We start from the raw sequence: 18497 nt of genomic DNA, 5'->3' as shown, positions 1-18497 counted from the left end.
AGTGGGATGTAAACCAATCGATCGCGCTACTCTCCAGCGTGGGACAACCATTTTCCGTGGGCCGGACGTTAAAGTTCAACTGCTTTATCCCTCAACCTAGCACTCTCCAGAACCGGTCACTAGCAGTTCCAAGGGACTAGCTTAGTCCATGTTGAAACCCAGTGATTCGTCTACTATTTCTCGGTCAATGGAGCCGTGTACTTCCATCTAGGACAGCAGTAGTGCGACCCACAACGAATACTGTGTGTCGAAGGTTAGTGACGGAGCCTTGTACTTCCATCTAGGCCAACAGTGTTACAATTCGCATCACATACTGCGTGTACACTAGGTCGAAGAACGATTGTATTCTTTCTGAAGGTTCTACTACGAGAGACCAACCGTCTGCACCCGATGTCACGCTGTTTCTGAGTAGGTATGGGGCTTCATGCTACTGCATTGCAGCTGACATTAATGATTCCGCTTGCAATATATAGCAATCGTAAAACGCATGAAAATGGCGGTCAAGGACTCTAGTTGTACCTCTTCACCAAACGAAATATCCCAAGTACGCTGACCGTTGTCTAGAATACCTTCAGGTCAGACACAAATACAGGGTAAAATTTAACATGCCCAGTAGCAGTTTTGCCGCATTCTTACGGCATCGCCTGACCCATAGCTCGAGAATGCACAACCCAGAGAACAGCTGCGAATGAGCACCGCCCGCCTCAGAATCCTCTACAGGATACAATGCGTACTGTTCGTTGTTGGATTCTGTAACTGCGGAAAACTCATAGTGAGCAACTCTGATGTTTCGACTGCGCTGGCCATTGCCTGCGGGGTGTCATTTGCTTCGAGGTAAGCAATTGGTGTATATGTTTCCTCGATATAAAAAAGACCTCAGGCGCACTCATCAACCAATTCCCAAGCCTAAGTCTAAATCATTGACCGTCATGTCACGTTACGCCCACGACCAGAATTACCCCAACGGCAGAAGTCGCCGCAGCGATCAGCAGCATGCGCATGGTCGAGGGGATGGGTACAACACACAACGTAGACAAGGCGAGCATGTCGCTCTTGGCCAGCAGAGCGCACCTATCCAAAATCGTGCGTCTATATATCTTCACTATGCGATGATTTTTGATTTTTTTCTCGTAGACTATCGCATGCAGTTGAACAATTTTCTGCAACATAGATTCAGATCTACACAAGACCTCCGGCTCGATAGCTCATCGATCGGTCCTGAGCGCGCACTATGGTGGACCGTGACCGTATACTGTCAGTTGTTTTCCAACTGCTTCTTGATACATACCTCATTTATCCTTAGTCCGAGACTGTAAATATGGCAGAGGCGAGGGGGCAACCAAAGCGTCTGCCACAGAAATTGCTTGTCAGATCGCTCTGCAAGCCCTCATGTAACCAGGAATTGGCCATTGAATTTCTATCGTTTGATTTGGCGTGTAAATGCTTTTACTGCTTTGTTTTCCTCTTATCCTCTTGATCACAAGACTGTTCTGGATTTGCTGATAATTTGCTTACATGATTTTGTTCCGGTTCTGTCGTTCGCGATTAGTATTTTCCTCTTCAGTGTAGTCCCCGTGGTCCCCTACTTGTGTTATGTTTCTTTGTAGTTATCGAGTCTATCAGAATTTCCAACGAATATCATGAGGGCGTGAATATCTGGCAGCAGTGAAACACGTGGCTGTGCTACTCCTCGGCTTCAAGTTGGGTGAGAAGAACCGTGGCCCGAGTCGCTTCCTGTTCCCGTACAAACTATGGCCATGCAACAACGTGTAATCGTTAAAGGCGTAAATGCGTATTCCACATGTCTGCTTTCCACCGCACAGGGAGCGCACGTCTGCCTGGTGCCATTTTCTGATCTTGTTACTGCACCCTGAGTATATATGACAGGCGTAATGCGCAAAAGTTTCAACAACAGATCCAATCGTAGTCACGAGGTTCCTGGTTAGGTCCACTAACGTCGTCACACCGGACGGGATCAACTGACTTATCACCGGCTCGTAAGTGCAGTCTAGAAGTCTGGTATGTTGCTCCAGTTTATGATTGACTACGCCCCACAGTATCATCCGAGCTTTTCCCGTACCCAGAGGGAATGCGCATCATTCATTCCGAGCTCGGTTGTAAAGCGCTTGGAACGATCCACTGCACAAGATACATGAGGGGCACATGTCACCTAGTCCCTCGCATCTTCTCACTGAGTCGATCGTCATTGCATGCAGCTCGCCCTATTTCATGCATCTTGGGAAATTTTGGTTTTCCGTTTATTATTTTCCTCAACGCCGTGATCATGAAAACATTATTCTCCTAGCTCCATCGGGTATCACCTCCGCTCAACACCGTCTCTCTTTTTCCAAAGTCTCATGAAGCGTAGGTTTCAGTGGTATAATAACTGCTAGTAAGTTCAGTTATGATCGTCAATTCAAACATTCGCAATGTCTCGAAGCAACCAGGCAAATGGTTTGTCACAGTCATTAGCAGTCCTCCACCTCAGCTGACGACGTTTGAAGACGCTACGAACGCACTTAACAATTGTTCGTGCGATTGCCTTGGTGATTTCAAAGACTTACTGTATATTTCAGATTTGCAGTCTATCGGGCAAAGCTCCGCTGTGAGCTGGATCGACATACGAGAGGGCGCCACCCACCAGTACGTATGGACTTCGACGTGTAGAAGCAAGTTTTTCTCGTCTTTGTATCCACTTATCAGACGTCTCTGATCCGCCATTTCAAGTTTCCGGGATTACCTATGGAGTCGGGTCAGGGACTCACAAACATCAGGCAAGAAATGTGGCAGCTAGTCACGCGCTGACTGCATTAAGGTCTGATCAAGGCTGAAGTACAAGACACCACCCCGGAGGCTAGCTCTCTCGAATGACAATGTGTTAGTAGACAAGCTCATATTGGATTATCTTCATTTGTTCGCATTTTTTCCATTTTTATTGCAAGTTGTGCATCCTTTCTACATTCATGCTCATGTATTTTCATCCATCATCATCCATCATACATACTTCTTCAATGGACGTTCCTGTACCTGCATTGTTTTAGATTATACACGTCACTCATCTTATCTAATCTGTCTTGTTAGAGCATAGGGTCTGTAAATAATTTTAATGTTGCCTCTTTTTCTCAAATATTTTGTCCATCCCAAGTTAGACGCCACTCACATAGTAAACCTCGACGCATGGATATCTCTGCCTTACCACACTGCACTTGCTGCTGACCTGGGTACTACACTGTTTCTCATCCAGACCATCACGGATGGCATGTTGCTTTGCAGTTTTTCATCCGCTTTGGACCCTGCTATGCTGGATACTCACTAAGACACCGGAAGCCTCTATGCTGATTCCGAGTCGATCACGGCGATGTTACTTAGCTCCTTCCGATCAATATCTGAATTCCTATGTCGTATCAAAGTGTTCGTCGAGATGGACTACAACGAAGGTATCATTCTGCACTGCGGCCCTTCCGTGTCTTGGATCGACGCCCACAACAATTAACCTTTCAACGTTCACAGTTTAGAGGCACTCTTCTTGCCAATGATTCCCTATCGACCCTGATCGACCTCCATCAGTTCCCAGATTCGTCACATGTCGGTGACTAGACTTGAGCCCCAAGTATGATCGATCTGCTGTCGGACTTATGGAGAGAGTGCCGACCATAAATCTCCGCTATATCTCTTCGGCCCTTGCGCGTGTGTCATATGGCCACGCGATTGCTAAGTTTTCTTATCTACATCTGCTCCGGGCCTCTCTCGAGCGCGCAGAGCCGCTGTAGCCAGGAATTGTTGTTGGTTGCACTGCACCACAGCATAATGCGGACCGCATCTGGGTCATTTCTTGGTTCCGCTACCTCGATATGGGTTAATAACCAGGCTATCCGTTTTAGCTGGCCTCCTACGCGTCGAGATCGGCATTCAAATTGGACCGGGGCGTTGCGGGTGTTTTTTTAGCTGTTATTGGTTCGACAGTGACGCATACCAGTCTTGGTGCCGCTCTGTCTTCCAGGAACTCTGCATTCTACGGTTGTTACAACAAATGAGCGTTCTCACAAAAAAAGTGACGTTTCACCCGGTCTTCAAGAGCACTCCCCTACGGCCTTTGAAATCAATTTCAGTTATGTTTATCCTGCGCAGTTTTTCTGATTGAACACGACGGGACTTTCTTCGTCGTGGCTACGGGAACCGCGGTCATTCGGTTTTCCTGATCAAATGCAGGCGATATCGGTATTCACTTTGACTGCCTCGCGGCATGTCGTTGGACCTGCAGATTTAAATATGCGTAAGTTGTGGTACAGGACAGACATTGAAGTACTCTTCACTCCGCCAGCTTTACAAGATTGTTATCTGTCGCCTGCACATAATGTCGCGTATGTTATCGCGTCTGGATCATCACTGAATAATGCTGACATTTCTCTAGGTTATACTATTGCCCTAAACAACCGCAAGTCCTAGCATTTGCTTTATTAAAGCAAGGAGACGCTAATTCTGACACTGTACAGACTATCAATCTCGCCGCAAACTTCACGCTGTCACCTGGGCTGAGGTTCAGTCTGGACCGTCGCATGCTCTCTCATGGACATTGACTTGCAAAGGCACGTGTCGTCCATCTCTCGAGATCGAAGAAATTTGTCTAAGACGTCATCATCCACAGTGGAGGGCGAAGTCGTTGGTACTGCGACTGCCAATCAGAAAAGTGTCGCCAAAGAGGAGGCGGCGCGGATTGCTTGTGAAAGATTGGGCATTAATTAATATTTCTGCTTGACGCTACATTGTACAAGTTCAACAGCTAGTTTCTATCCGCTACGTTACTATAAACATTCAACTGGGTTAACAACAGCATAAAGACTTAGTGTGTTCATTTATGAGAGGAGTATCACTAGACTTTCGACAACACACGTGTTGACCTCTTTGACCTCGAGGCAAACTCAGAGCCGCTGAGTTTGATTTGCTCTCCCAAAACGGAAAATGAGGTTGCTGTGTTTGTTTGCTACTTGCACACTTTACGCAAAGCCATCATCATGTTACGGCGGTTCACTCCATACATAGTCGCAGGTTTAGCAGGTATGAAGTAGAGTCACCCCAATCGCTGTCATTAATGTTATATCCGCTGTGAAACTAACCAGGCGTCGCTTCGGGGGTTTACATATTCAAACCTCTTTTCGAAGAAGCTGCTGCGAAGTGAGTTTGCCATGCATATTGTGGGATCCTATCGCAAACTAAAATTGCCATCATCAGCCGAAACCCACTCCCTCCTATGAACATGTCAACAGAATCACCCGAGGTGCTAGGGAAATCCCCTGCATCTTCGCCGTCGCCGCATTCTTCGGCAAAGTGACATTACACTGCGCTAGCACAATATGGAGTAACGTGCGGCAGGGTATGCGCCCCTAAAGGCGTGCCCACGCGCTCTCTGATCAACCAGACAGGTGTGCCAGTTATGGTCACCGCGGAGAATGGCGGCCGTATGATCACTTTGTGCCCAGGAAAGGGGCGTAGACAGCCATACATTTTCATGTGTTGTCTTGGACAATTAGTAACGCGTGAGCTTCGCTGAGCTGCATTGAGATGCGCTGGTGTATATCATGACATGTAAGATGTACGTTTGTATCTCCGGTCTTATTTGGGGCGGGGATCCCATCTAACATATGTAAGGACGGAACCCCGGTATCTCCTCAGCCTAATGTCTAACCAACGCTTCGGTATCACCGTCGATCAACATCCATTTTCATTGACGCGTTACCGTTAGCGTTCGCAGCACGCCTCTCCCATATCTAATTTGAACGCGTGAGATCATATAATCCATAATACAGGGATGGCGCACCTGCAGCACGGTCTCCCCAAGGAAGATCATCTCCTTGCGCGTTTCTTCAACGATGAGGTCTTGGATCTGGAACCATTTCTCGCCCTCGCCTCCCCCGCCAGCGGCACGGAGATGAACTTTCCAAATCGTGTTTTCCTTGTCGCGAGTAGTTCCGGCAACTGATTCGTGGGTTACATTGGCGATCAGATCATAGACGGTTGGCGGATGCGTTGGTGCTGCATCCAGATCTATAGCGCATAAATCGTATCATCAGTCATTGGTTACGCTAATGCGATTATCACGTGAGTACGACTCGAAGCGCTCACATTCACGGAAATCAACTCCTCTGAGTGGGAATGTGACGATCGTCGGATTTTTCTCCTCGACGAAGGCGTTTTTTGTAAATCGCTTGTAGTGTAAGATGATGTACTGTGGGAGGCGTTGACACTTGTATCTGCGTAACTGGCCAGCAGACTCCTACAAGCGCCCATGTATCCACAATAAATTAGTTCGGTTTAATAAAAAGAAGCCGAAAGCAGAGCTAAACTCGCCTGCGTAGTGACCCCATCATACTTGGCCAGTACAGAATGGATGCTAACTTGTGGAATGATGTTCTTCTCGATCGTATCTTGGAAAAGAGGTGGTGGGGGAAGATCAACCGCTAGAAAGAGAAACGGCGACACAGTAGCCTTGATGTCTGACATACATTATTATGAATAAGGGTCCAGGTGACCACGAAAGTCGATCCCACCTCTGTCAATATCAAACTGCGGCTTCTCAGAACCGGTAGAGTCCGGACGGACAACGACCTGCTGTGTCTCCACGCGGAGTTCTCCCTGAAACGTTGAAAATATAATACCTGCCCATTTCATGTATCAATTCGGAGGCCGAATAAGGGTAAATAGCAGGCCAGTCGGTCTGCACATGACGCACTCGATTTTTTCTTCTTAGTTCCACCCATGTCTTTGTGTAATCGGTTAAGTAACCAGCCGAGAAACTCGACAGGATCGCCTTGTTGCTCGAGTCGGAACTTACCCGCACTAGCGCGGTTGACCTCCTGGAGAAACTCGTGAGGGCTAACTTGACTTTTGAATAGCCGAGGGTTCCATATTTTCTTAGCAAGAGCGGCGAATCGCTTAACGAGTTCAGACTCCTTTCCGCGAAAGGAGGACAGAAGGAGGTAGTCCCGTAGAGGAGGGATGTGGAGGAGGGAATGTATGATAACATTCATGTGGTCGTTTCGCTTGATATTGTTTAAGCCAATATAACCAGAAAGATAAGGTTTTGACGAGAGGTCGTAGGAGGGTTTCAGAAGATGGGATGGCGAGGAGAGGGTGGATGTGGAGACCTTCGTGAAGGATGGATTAAGGACGAACGAGATGTCTTCGAGAGATGGGTCAGAGACAAGATAACCATCTGGAAGGACATACACCTATGTGACATGAGTCTATGCACCTGTGATTAGCTTTTAGCTCACTTTTGTTGTCTCGAGGTTGATAAAAACATGGTGGTCATCATGAATGGAGTGCGCATAGGCGTACGAATTACGACCTCGTCCTTGGAAGTACTTTCCACAGACTAGGCAACCGTATGTGTTGATATTTGACATAGATACGGAGCACACTTTCTCGAAGTCAAAGTCGAGCAATGCTCGATTGATCTAAAGGCCTTGTTAGCGAATACGTGCACAATGGGTTTCATTGAATGGCGCACTGTGTCAAGGTAAAGGTCTGACGCTCTAGGTTCATTTTTCGATTGCCCTGATTCAACCTCGTCTTCTAAACCTTCTTCCTCTTCCTCTTCTGTAAGTCGTGCTGCTCCAGTAATATCCTCCATGCCGTTTGACGGCTCCGCAGAAGATGTACTCGCCTGGCGTTCATCATCTACTTTTGCACGTTTCGCAGGACGCTCACCAAAGCTATGAGAGTCATTTGGGATAGCTTGTTTCCTGCTGGCCATTGGAATGGACGCGTCTGTGCAAAGTCTGCAGATGCTGACGCCTGACTGAATCCTACTTCCATTACATAATCACACAATTTCGACTTAACACTTCACGGTGAGCTGAGAGCCCGGGCCTACTTCAACTTTTCAAGGACTGCTAGGATGCTTCGAGGTACATCCGCTACTTTACGCAACCTTGCGCATAGTATTCGGCATGTTAGCCCCCCATTCTCCACGTCAGCAGTTGCGGCATCAACCCAGCCTAACGCAGCTCTAGAACTCGACCCAACGCTAAAGGCGCTTTTGCAAGATATAGATATATCCTTGACAAGCCATAAGCAGGTAATGGCAAAGAGACCCCCACGCGAGCTTGAACCTGTCGCGATTGAATACCCAGAGGAGGCCGAGGACGCGGAGGACTTCGTTGAAGGTCACTCTGAACGAAGCGAGCACCGCAAATCTCCTGCAGCGCTGTTTGGAAGCAAAAAAAATCGGTGCTGTTGTTATTCCCACTGAATTGCAAAAGGCAATCACTGCTCTGATAGATGGTTTGTCGGGTGAAACCAGTCTCTGCACATTCTAATCATTCAACAGCTTCTGACAAGGTACAGCTACATAGTGATGCGACGCGTCTCTTCTTTGATGAGAGTGAAGGATGGGATCACTCATACGACGTGAAATACCGCTCTCGTAAGCAAGGGGCGCGACACTCTGACCGTGACGGGACAGCGTTCGCGTCGGTCGTTCTCCCTGCACATTATTCTGCCATCTGTGCTGTGCTCCACCATGTTAAGCACAGATTAGGTCCACAATGGAATGCGCAGCGTGTCATAGACTGGGGCTCAGGTGCAGGCAGCGGATTATGGTGCGTTATAGATGTTTGTAAGTTGTAAATGCTAAAGAACGTCAGGGCATCGATGAATACTTTTCAGAAGCCCACTAGCGCTTCCGAGGAACCGCGCCTCTCCACATCCAACATCTTCACATACCTCGGTATTGACAAACGTGATGGACTTGTTACAATAGGCAAACGTCTACTGAGAGGTGACGTATACGTGCTGCATCTCGCTGCGCACTCACTAAATTAATGAAACAGATACAGACTTGGGCACCCTCAGCGCAACTTGGCAAAGGTCTTTCCGGGAAGATGATATAATTAAGCGAACGGAGGGGCATGATACTCTCGCCCTGTCTGCTTTCATGCTTTCAACTCTACCGACGCCTCTTGCGCGGAAGAAGTTCGTGAAAGAGTTGTGGGAAAGTGGAGCACATACCATCGTGAGCTTTTATTTTGTCCCTTCACTTTAGTCACTGTCTAATACTCCTGAATTATAATAGGTTCTGATCGATCACAAAACCAAAGCTGGGTTTCAGAACATTGCAGAAGCACGCGAATATCTCCTCGAGATGGGGCGTAAAGAACTCAACGACCCAGAAACTTCAGACTGGCCTGTTCGCGGTGCCCACGTTGTTGCTCCTGTGGGTATTGGACTCCTCAACCCTCCGATGAGTCATACTGATACTTGTCTTCTTGCAATAGTGCCCACACGATGGTTCTTGCCCTCTGTACTCTGGAAAATCCGTGAGCTTAGTGTGTGGCTTCTCACAACGTTTGCAACGTCCGTCCTTTGTTCGTCTCACAAAACATGTACGTGAGGGTCACGAAGATATCGAGTACTCTTATGTTGCAATTCAACGCGGGCCACGCCCAAGTACGGTGGGCGAAGGCATCTCCACGCAGGTGAGGAGTGTAGGACGTATTGGCGCTGTCGGTCGCGAGGAGGCAGAGCAGATCAGGCTAAAGGAAGGGAGGGTGACGAAGGAGCTTGTACTTGATGCAGATCATGTTGAGACGACGGATGAAGCTGAAACGACCGATCACATTCCTGCGGAAATTTTGCCAACTGAAAACTCAAAGGAGGTTGAAGCCGCACTGCGAAATGAGGCATTCTATTGGCCGCGCCTCGTCTTCCCACCTTTGAAGAAGAGCGGGCATATCATCATTGATGCATGCACTGCGGAATGTTTGTCGCCATTCATCATTTCTGGCCCCGAGACTGGTCTAACATATGATACAGGCAAAATTATGCGTCTCACTATCCCGAAATCCCAAGGTAAACAACCATTCTATGACGCGCGGAAATCGTCCTGGGGCGATATTTTCCCTCATCCACCAAAAAATCGCCCACAGGAGAGGTTCCAGTTTACGCGGGAAGGTGGATCAAGGGGGGATGATATTGGAAAGAGGGCAAAGGGACGGGACCGTCCGAAAGGCGAGAAGAGTTATTCAAAGGTAGAGGAGGCGTTGAAGGAGAGGAAGAGGGCTTCCAGACGCGATCGTGCAGTGCAGAAGGAAGACTTCGAATTGCTAGCCGAGCGATAGTGGAAATCTTTTTTTCTTGTTTGGATCTCTTGCATTTGTTCTGCTCGTCTCCACTCACACGTTACTACACTACTGAAGATGAATCTAATGTATCACCAGTATCATTGCTATCGAACTTAGTGTTACTCCAGCCACCAATCGGTCAGGAAACCCGGTGAGTTTGCACCTGAGTGCTAGTGGTCTATTTCCTCCTGTCAACCAGCTACCATCATCACGCTGTCAGTCAGTCAATATTATCGATCCGCGTATATCTCGGAGAGTGCTACACACGCCGCCTCAACGTGTTATGTGATCGTACCATGGGACAATTAATACGTGAACCGTCTAACCTATCTCTCTACCCTTCCTACAAGGGGCCCAAAAATGTAGGATGGTGGTGGATTCACTTCATGAAACATCTACCATAGAACGTGAATGCACTTCTGAATGGTTAGTGACAATGAAAAGGTGATCTGCGCAAGGATGCACAAGTAGCACATTGCTCTCAAGCAGGATATTTGAAATCGGAACTTTCATTGTGTAGTAGTCTAGTACCCGATCAACACTGCTCTATCAAATGTCCGATATCTGGATGCTGGGCGCCTGCGTCGAGCTTAACATCACACGTGTGATGGCATTGACTAGTAGTCGCTCAGTCAGCACCGGAAAAGGTCAAAGTAACAGAGAAACTCACCGGGCTTGACGCTCTTGCTCTTTCCCTTCTCCTCGGTATCTTTCTGGTTCCCGGTCACCCGTTTGACGGCGGTCACGAATTGCTTGACGTTTTTAACTACGTCTTCTATCGGGAAGTGGAGCTGTCGGTAAATAAATGTATTTAGACATAACAGATCGCGGCCAGCGGACGCGGGCTTAGCAAAAACACTGACCTTGCCAATGGGCACCCGAATGACGCCATTCTTGTCGCCTTTCCATTCTGTAGTGCCAGAAAGTCGCCGCAAGTAGCCGGCAAAATCATCCGTAACCGTCCCTCGACGCTCAGAAGGCATCAAACCACGCGGGCCGAGGACACGTCCGAGTTTTGGGGTGATGGCCCGGATGAGGGCTGTGGAGCATAGAATGGTGGTTGCATGGTGTTTGCCGCTGATTATACCATCTGCTAGCTCAATTCCACCGACGATGTGTGCACCTGCGCTCTTTGCCTCGTCTGCCTGACGGCCCTCGGCAAATACAAGGATGCGGTCTTCGGGCCGAGCTTTGGTTTCACGATGGAGAGCAATACGGCCCTTTGGAATAATGGATCCGCGGGACATTGCAGTCTTGATTACCAGCTCGTATGTAGCATTTGCTTTAGCAACTTCAACCGCCTACCGAGATTTTTGGTTAATCAGTTGTAATAAGACCCGGGGGACATACACGGATCACGTCAATAGCACTTTCAAGAGTCATTTTCTCATTCTCATATATGTGCTTGCGAGCCTTTGCTGCGCGCTTTCTTGCCTTCGCTGCAAGGGCTTTCTTGGAGAGCACCGGAATCTTTTTCGTTCGCCGTAGGGCTAAGATGGGTGTTGAAGAAAACTCTCGAACGAGTGCTGGGCGCTGCACAAATTCAGATCAGAACATTTCAGACGAGTAGACACTTACTGGACTAAGAATTGAATGACAACATTGCCGACAGAGCAGCCCAAGGGAAAAGGACATGTTCTGTTCAATCAGCAATTCACGGTCTCTTGAGAATTTCAAGTAAAGCAGCCGTGGGAAAATGAATAAAGTAATGAAATTTGTTGGCCTCACCGTTCACTTCACTGTTGCGCATTGCAGGTTATGTTAGTCTCATTTTTGAAGTCGAACGGCAAGCCGTTCCAATTACGGGGACTGGTTGCGCGGCTTTATTCAACCCGCAAGAGCGAGGTGTCTTCTTCTGACCCACAAAAAGACACCATCCGCCGTTACTTGTACCCTCCGAACATCCGCAACAAAGCCTCTCCTACTGGTACATGGCGCCCAGACGTCGCACGCGCTCTCCAGCGCGCAATACCTTCTGTGCAAGCGCACGAGACTATCGAGCGCGCTTGGCTCCTCCATCAGAGACACCTACGCAAGAAACGGGATGCGGAGCTGCAGCGCAAATTTAATTGCATGAGACAGGCAATGCAGGAACTGGAGGAGATTGACTCGAGGTTGTTTAGGGAAGCAAACAAGCAAGAGGATCCAAGAGCGAGGAGTTTGGCTGAGGTGGAGGCTATGAAGAGTATGTCTGAACCGGAGAAGCGAGCTGTCGAGTCCAGGGTGAGGGGTTTGTTTCCTAGAGAACTCCGCATACCAACAGATACACCGCCGAAGAATGGCTGGCCTAATGAATGGAGGGCATTCCAGAGGCCCTTGGCATGAGTATGTCATCGCTTTTGGTGTAGACAAATATTAATTGCATCATCTCGCAGGCACAGTCACAGGGCGCTTCCATCGTTATCAGGAGGTGCATACGTAGAGTATGTAATCGGACTCTTGTTTGTTGAGGCCTTACGATGTGCCATATACTGGCCGGCTACGAGTTTCCACAATTCTGTCTATGGGAGCTTGTTATGAATTTAGTGGGTCTCGACCAATCATGACGCATTTATCGCATATGGCGCGTTGTCAGACATGCCGAGACTTGTCTTGAGGAAGCAACTAACGTCCTTGACGTTGAAGGGAAAGCTCTTTGCTCACCCCCACTCTTATGTGAAGGTAGCGTCGGTAATCATATGGGCTTGGTGATGTGCTGCTACTTCACTCACTTAAATTTGAAACTTGCTAGTGACATACCTGCCAGATTTATCCAAAATCTGTGTGCGTGTCTCGTGTGGCGAGTCCTGCCTTTTTAGTGGAAACACTACCCTGTGTGCGAGCTGATTCCGTTGTGCACTCATTACCATCCGAGCATGATTCACGTCTTAATCGTGAAATTGCTGGATCCTACAGGTCCTGAGGTAACTTGCGCTCAGAGTGTTATCAGGCATTACTGCCCAAATGTTGTCGCGTCTCACTAGCCCCTCGGCAGTGAGAGCAGACTCGAGGTTGTCCTCCCTTAACAAGGCGGCTGGTTCATGAAACTATGCGCCTCACTTGCTGAGCATCGAATCTATTTGAGCGTCTCCGCGTCTTTTTCTGTCCTTTATGGCCAACCTACCGTGACCCCATTATCCAAGATTCTGATGAGAATTAATATAACACTGTCTGAATGTGAATATGACTTTGAGCCAACAAGTCTTGAATCTGTCTTCCAGTCACATTTGCTCACGTACAATATTAATGCTGTGCGTTTTCAACACTCCTTAATTAGATAGCACTAAGGGGAGAACTTGTGACTTTGCGTGTAGCGCGCCACCTCCACGCGAAGCTGCACACGTCCATCACTTCGTCGTTTATTGCATTCTTTTCATAACTTAACCTCACGATGGATGATGATGATGCCGATTATATGCAGGGCAGTGATGATGAGGTCGCACTCCCTTCAAGATCAGCCCCTTGGACGTTATGCTGACCCCGAGCTATTTTACAGGATTACGGCTTCGACTACTCTGATGGAGACGAGGCCAACGAATCTGGAAGTGCTGATGTAGAGAATATGTACTATACTGCAAAATGTGGGTAATCCAGTGTACAGCAGAAGTTATTGATGCATCTCTTCTTCCAGCAAAGAAAGAAGATACTCCAGAGGAAGCACTAAAAGATTTTCGCGCTATAGTGGACCAGGAAACAGAGAAAGGAGACTGGTATAGTTTCTCTGACCGTTAATCAAACTGTATGCTAACGGATACCTCCCAGGGGCTTCAAGGCCCTGAAGCAATCTACTAAACTCCTCTTCCTACAACTACACCGACCAGCAGATGCTTTGAAGACCTACATACAACTCCTCACATATACCAAGTCTGCAGTCACACGGAATTACTCCGAGAAGACCATCAATGGCATCCTTGATTATGTCGGTGGTGGCAAGAGTGGCCCCGTCGAGGTGGATGTGCTAGAAAAGTTTTACCAGGTGACCAAAGATGCGCTTGAGGAGGCGAAGAATGACGTGAGTACTGTGATGGTGCAATACGCTCTTTGAGATATTGATATCCCCTCTAGCGTCTGTCTGTCAAGACGAACTTGAAATTGGCGAAGCTTTGGCTAGATCGAAAAGAGTATGGGCGTTTGACGAAGGTACCTATCATTTATCTTCGTATATATGACCTCAACAGTCTCTATCGACTAGCTCATCCGCGACTTGCACGCCACGACCAAGGCTGCCATGGATAGCGAAGACCAGTCGCAACGGGGAACACAGCTCCTCGAGATCTATGCACTCGAGATTCAAATGCACAATGAGATGCGTAATGTCAAGAAACTCAAGGTACAGCCTTGTATCCCACTCAGTTGTTCAGACCTAATCAAGTTGCCGAACATAGGAAATATACAATGCATCCAATAGTGTGCGCTCTGCAATTCCACATCCACGGATCATGGGTGTTATCAAGGAGTGCGGAGGCAAGATGTGGATGGGAGAAAGTGACTCTTGTTCATCTCCCGATCCTCACTCATGTCTAACGCTATCGTACAGGACAGTGGAATCGTGCATCGGAAGACTTTTTCGAGTCCTTCCGCAACTACGACGAAGCCGGCTCTCCGCAACGCATCCAGGTCCTCAAGTACCTTGTCCTCGCGAACATGCTCACTGGATCTGAGGTCAACCCATTCGACTCCCAGGAGACAAAGCCGTACAAGAACGACTCACAGATTAAAGCAATGACTGACCTTGTAGACGCCTATCAACGCAGAGAAGTTCATCTGGCTGAGAAGATCTTACGAGGTAAGGCCTTTCATGTATCCAATGCACTGTGCTCAACGTGGCGGCAGATAATCGGTCAACGATCATGGATGACCTATTTATTAGATCCTATATCGGTGAACTTCTGCGCAGTCTGCGCACGTCCTACTTGATTGACCTCATCAAGCCCTATACGAGATTGGAGCTTTCGTTCCTTGCCAAAGTGATTTTCGATCCTTTTGTAACTATCTTTGATGCTAACAGTCGTCTAGCAACTTAATGTCGAAATTGCTGAGGTCGAGGAGCTCCTTATTGGGCTTATTCTCGAGGGAAAGGTTGATGGTCGAATCGACCAGGTCGGCATGCGCCTGGAACTCGACCAAAGGTAAGCAAATCGCTGTCGTTTTCCTTTTACACACCCCATACTGATTCAATCACAGCCACGCACTGGAGAAGAAGCGTTATGCCGCACTTGAGAGGTGGACAGAAGCCCTGGAGGGCTTGCACTCCACTGTGGCAGCGAAGACAGCTGCTGGAGCAAGAGGAGATCCGATGATGGGCATGCCGCCTGAGCGGTTCACTCCTGACTTTGGGGGTGCGACGACGACAGGGTTCTAATTAATACCTCGTGGAAGTCCTCTCCTGACGCTTTGCCTTATGATTGCACTCTCGATGTTTCCCGAAGCTTTTCATAAGTTAGACTGTGTTTAAGACTGACACAGCTTGACGCTGCAGTTGTGTGGCATTGCCCCTTCAAACCAAATCACTGACAAACAATCTCACAAGGTCGACACCAGTCCCCATTAAAAAGTGCAGCATAAAAATCGACTTCGGTTTTGTTCACATGCGGACAGCAGAACTCTACCAGCGGGGGACGACAGCAAATTGAGATCTTGCCATCAGGCAATTCACGAACTACTGTTTGTGGATGCCAGTGAAGTCTAGTACACACACCATAATAACTTTTGTTTGGCGCAGGGCCAGCGTGTCATATCGACCATTCATTGCATTTTAAAGGATCGAGCTTCAAGGATCAGTCACGAGAACCTTGGCTGATATTGTAGAAACCATTTCAGCATTGCAAGACGGTATAACATAGATATACTGAGATGATGGTGTGATAACTACAAGAACAACGTTATTAGCAGCGACGTAAAGCATGTTCGAGTGATAAGAAGCAAGCATATGTTACATTTGTGGATGTGGTGATATACAAGTTGACAGGGAGTCGATAAATGACGGATGAAGATTTGAACTGGGCGTAATGTGAAACGTAGCGCACTGGTTGTTGAATGCGAGATTCCTCACCACGAATAATAAAACGACCTTCGACGTGACGTGGGTCAGGAGAGACGAATAAAAGAACGCTGGATAACGTACGATAATAAGTGTCGTCAGTTTTCCGACGCCTGACACGAAGTACACCGCCTGCCTCTGGGACCTCGACCGCCTCTAGAACATTTTCCTTTTGCTTGTCATTACCAGGCTACGCTTGAAGGGTAAGTAAGGCTACAAGAGGGTGTGAAGAGACAACGTACTCGAGCGTCGGATTCGAGGATATCCTCGCATTCGATGTTGTGGTTTCTGAGTGGGTCGTCGACATGCTTCACAATGAATGTGTTCAGAAATAGCATTGTACCGAGGGTCGCATGGCTCACCAACAAAGCGTCATTCTCCTCAGTGATGTGCTGAAAAGAAGGGTCAATAGTAGCGCTAAAAAGACGTTCTCAAGGACTCACCATTAAATTTTCACGCTGGCTCAGGCCCACCCGAGGGTACGGGTGGTAGCGAAGCATGTGAGAGGATCTATACGAAGGCAATCTCATTTTGACGGTCGGAAATTATTTCGAACAAGCGAAAGCGAGGGGAAAGGGATGTGGTTTGCGCTAGGTCCAGGCATTGGGATTTTAATACCAGCAGAGGGTCGGGGACGTAAAATAAAATAAAATTGAGAGGCGGGTACTAACACCTCAAATTTGCGATGCTGAGTTAGTGCTAAAATAAGTGACGGGCGCTTGTTCCCGCTTGGCTTGCGCACACCCAAATGTCGAATTTTGCTTCAGCGGAACCTATTCTCAAGGTATCATCATTCGACGACTAGATCCAAAATCCACCGTCAATAGCGCGAAACAAGGGGCACGGGACTGGGTGTAAGAAAGATAGCATATCTGTAAGTGGCGCCTTTGCCAGTTTGACACGCGTGGTCCTTAATGTTGGTATAGACTTTGCTTCCGCTGGACCAATTTTCCAAGAATGATCATGGTCGAGGAGGACAACTATCCAGAGCCAGCCATTGATAGCACGAGACGCGATGCACGGGAACCGCAAAATGTGTTACTAGGTCGTCCCATCACATCGACGGACCGGAGTTGTAGGACCTGGACGTGCAGCGTCGACATGCCATCAACCTCGGTGGCCTATGCAGCCTCTTGGATTCTGCGCGACATCACAAGAATGCTGCACAGCCAGACGCCCAGATGATCCCAGGCTGAAAAATAATAGTCAATAAGTATACAATATTTGGGTGCATGAACTTTGGCTCTCGGTGTGTTGATACACGATATATGGCAATATACTGATAGAAAACATTCTCTGCAATTCGCTGGAAACCACCCTGAGCCCTCGTCGGACATGCCGCACTGTGCTTTGAGCCAAGGATAACGTGATATAGGAGTGTGACGCACAGTGACCCAAAAAGGGGCGTCACGCTAGTTCGCGTGCACGAACCACCTGAAGGCAAGTTCGCAACCGCCATCAAAAATCATGAAAGTGACTTAGCAGTCACCAGTGTGCCCTCAAGATTCATCATAGCAGCATTCGTGTGAGTCAAGATTGTCACTATGGCTGCATCAAGATCGCTCTCCAAGTCACCAATGGCGCAACTGCCTACATCAACGGAGGCAATTACATGAATGATAGCAATGACTGCCACTCCAGTAGTGATATGCCCCAGAGCTCAGCAACAAAACATGGTGGTTGGAGTGAACAAGACACTCACCGTTGACTATGATCTGGCTCGACACCCTAATGCACCGTAAGCTACTCAACCTTTCCACATATCCAGGGGAAATGTTAAATATGCAGTCCGATGATTGTAACATGAAAAGAAATGACACCAGTGATCGATATGCAGAAACCATGAAGACCCCCCCAGCTGCATTGCTGACCGAGAAACAGCAAATTTCCTGTCACAACGTCCAGTCTTTGTCCTTTGCCAACAGTTGGCGATGTTTAGCTGTGACCATCTAACTTGACGTTCGACCAAGTATTGCATCCCCTCGAGAAGCGATGCTTCAGGTAATTCCAGGTCTCTGTTTTGCGAGAAGTACTCAGGTACATGGGTGTGTAAGGGGGCCATCGAAGTCGCTCGTGTCATTCGTCAAGATCAGCAATTTAATTGCAAGCTGCCGTTCTACTGTGCACTGGAGTGGTTTGAAACTAAGCTGAATTTTATTTTGCAGGACGGGTGTGGCTCGGGTGGGCGCCAGGTTTGCGTTGGGTGAACTTCGGTCCAATCTTTGTAGGTCCAATACCTGAAATTGAAGTGGGGGATTCCACAACTCCGCTCGCCACTGTTCAATTTTCAGGTTTTAGCTTTCTCAAATCCAGAACAGCTCGTTGAACACGATTATCGGGGTCTAAAAATTCCATTT

The 18497-nt window shown here is 48.0% G+C and overlaps 9 protein-coding genes across 9 annotated transcripts; 6 read left to right on the top strand and 3 right to left on the bottom strand.

The window, feature by feature from the left end:
- Nucleotides 1-654: 654 nt before the first annotated feature.
- On the top strand, nt 655-1636 carry DFJ58DRAFT_793459 (uncharacterized protein). Its single transcript, XM_041390407.1, has 4 exons — nt 655-834; nt 906-1083; nt 1135-1254; nt 1304-1636. The coding sequence occupies exons 2-4, from the start codon at nt 930-932 to the stop codon at nt 1393-1395; spliced, it is 366 nt and encodes a 121-aa protein (XP_041242777.1). The 5' UTR covers nt 655-834; nt 906-929; the 3' UTR covers nt 1396-1636.
- Nucleotides 1637-3126: 1490 nt separating this feature from the next.
- DFJ58DRAFT_432694 (uncharacterized protein) lies at nt 3127-3606 on the top strand. Its single transcript, XM_041380377.1, has one exon. It carries the CDS (start codon nt 3255-3257, stop codon nt 3513-3515), a length of 261 nt encoding a protein of 86 aa, XP_041242776.1. The 5' UTR covers nt 3127-3254; the 3' UTR covers nt 3516-3606.
- DFJ58DRAFT_432695 (uncharacterized protein) lies at nt 3607-4074 on the top strand. The gene has a single exon (XM_041380378.1). The coding sequence runs from the start codon at nt 3697-3699 to the stop codon at nt 3943-3945; it is 249 nt and encodes an 82-aa protein (XP_041242775.1). The 5' UTR covers nt 3607-3696; the 3' UTR covers nt 3946-4074.
- Nucleotides 4075-5523: 1449 nt separating this feature from the next.
- Nucleotides 5524-7805, bottom strand: DFJ58DRAFT_793450 (uncharacterized protein). Its single transcript, XM_041390406.1, has 8 exons — nt 7508-7805; nt 7272-7454; nt 6728-7226; nt 6546-6653; nt 6346-6491; nt 6121-6271; nt 5816-6042; nt 5524-5765 (listed from the first exon to the last, which is right to left on the bottom strand). Exons 1-8 carry the CDS (start codon nt 7751-7753, stop codon nt 5697-5699), a joined length of 1629 nt encoding a protein of 542 aa, XP_041242774.1. The 5' UTR covers nt 7754-7805; the 3' UTR covers nt 5524-5696.
- Nucleotides 7806-7832: 27 nt separating this feature from the next.
- Nucleotides 7833-10247, top strand: DFJ58DRAFT_793445 (mitochondrial small ribosomal subunit Rsm22-domain-containing protein). Its single transcript, XM_041390405.1, has 8 exons — nt 7833-8165; nt 8218-8283; nt 8330-8600; nt 8646-8779; nt 8832-9013; nt 9074-9214; nt 9276-9759; nt 9814-10247. Exons 1-8 carry the CDS (start codon nt 7898-7900, stop codon nt 10116-10118), a joined length of 1851 nt encoding a protein of 616 aa, XP_041242773.1. The 5' UTR covers nt 7833-7897; the 3' UTR covers nt 10119-10247.
- A 363-nt stretch (nt 10248-10610) lies between these two features.
- DFJ58DRAFT_704366 (ribosomal protein L1) lies at nt 10611-11811 on the bottom strand. The gene is made up of 5 exons (XM_041383671.1): nt 11700-11811; nt 11472-11654; nt 10985-11422; nt 10792-10912; nt 10611-10738 (listed from the first exon to the last, which is right to left on the bottom strand). Exons 1-5 carry the CDS (start codon nt 11754-11756, stop codon nt 10671-10673), a joined length of 867 nt encoding a protein of 288 aa, XP_041242772.1. The 5' UTR covers nt 11757-11811; the 3' UTR covers nt 10611-10670.
- Nucleotides 11812-12679, top strand: DFJ58DRAFT_746418 (uncharacterized protein). The gene is made up of 2 exons (XM_041387462.1): nt 11812-12446; nt 12497-12679. The coding sequence occupies exon 1, from the start codon at nt 11880-11882 to the stop codon at nt 12444-12446; it is 567 nt and encodes a 188-aa protein (XP_041242771.1). The 5' UTR covers nt 11812-11879; the 3' UTR covers nt 12497-12679.
- A 622-nt stretch (nt 12680-13301) lies between these two features.
- DFJ58DRAFT_793440 (PCI domain-containing protein) lies at nt 13302-15931 on the top strand. The gene is made up of 11 exons (XM_041390404.1): nt 13302-13536; nt 13597-13681; nt 13732-13810; nt 13863-14112; nt 14166-14240; nt 14293-14430; nt 14486-14585; nt 14638-14886; nt 14934-15067; nt 15117-15229; nt 15285-15931. Exons 1-11 carry the CDS (start codon nt 13492-13494, stop codon nt 15460-15462), a joined length of 1446 nt encoding a protein of 481 aa, XP_041242770.1. The 5' UTR covers nt 13302-13491; the 3' UTR covers nt 15463-15931.
- On the bottom strand, nt 15901-16849 carry DFJ58DRAFT_432598 (uncharacterized protein). The gene is made up of 4 exons (XM_041380376.1): nt 16584-16849; nt 16383-16532; nt 16225-16330; nt 15901-16170 (listed from the first exon to the last, which is right to left on the bottom strand). The coding sequence occupies exons 1-4, from the start codon at nt 16668-16670 to the stop codon at nt 15986-15988; spliced, it is 528 nt and encodes a 175-aa protein (XP_041242769.1). The 5' UTR covers nt 16671-16849; the 3' UTR covers nt 15901-15985.
- Nucleotides 16850-18497: the final 1648 nt, after the last annotated feature.

Source organism: Suillus subalutaceus (genome assembly GCF_016647625.1).
Source record: "Suillus subalutaceus strain FC151 chromosome Unknown DFJ58scaffold_69, whole genome shotgun sequence".
NCBI lineage: Eukaryota > Fungi > Basidiomycota > Agaricomycetes > Boletales > Suillaceae > Suillus > Suillus subalutaceus.
Note: the sequence above shows the minus strand (reverse complement) of the source record. Positions and strands in the feature narration are given on the sequence as shown.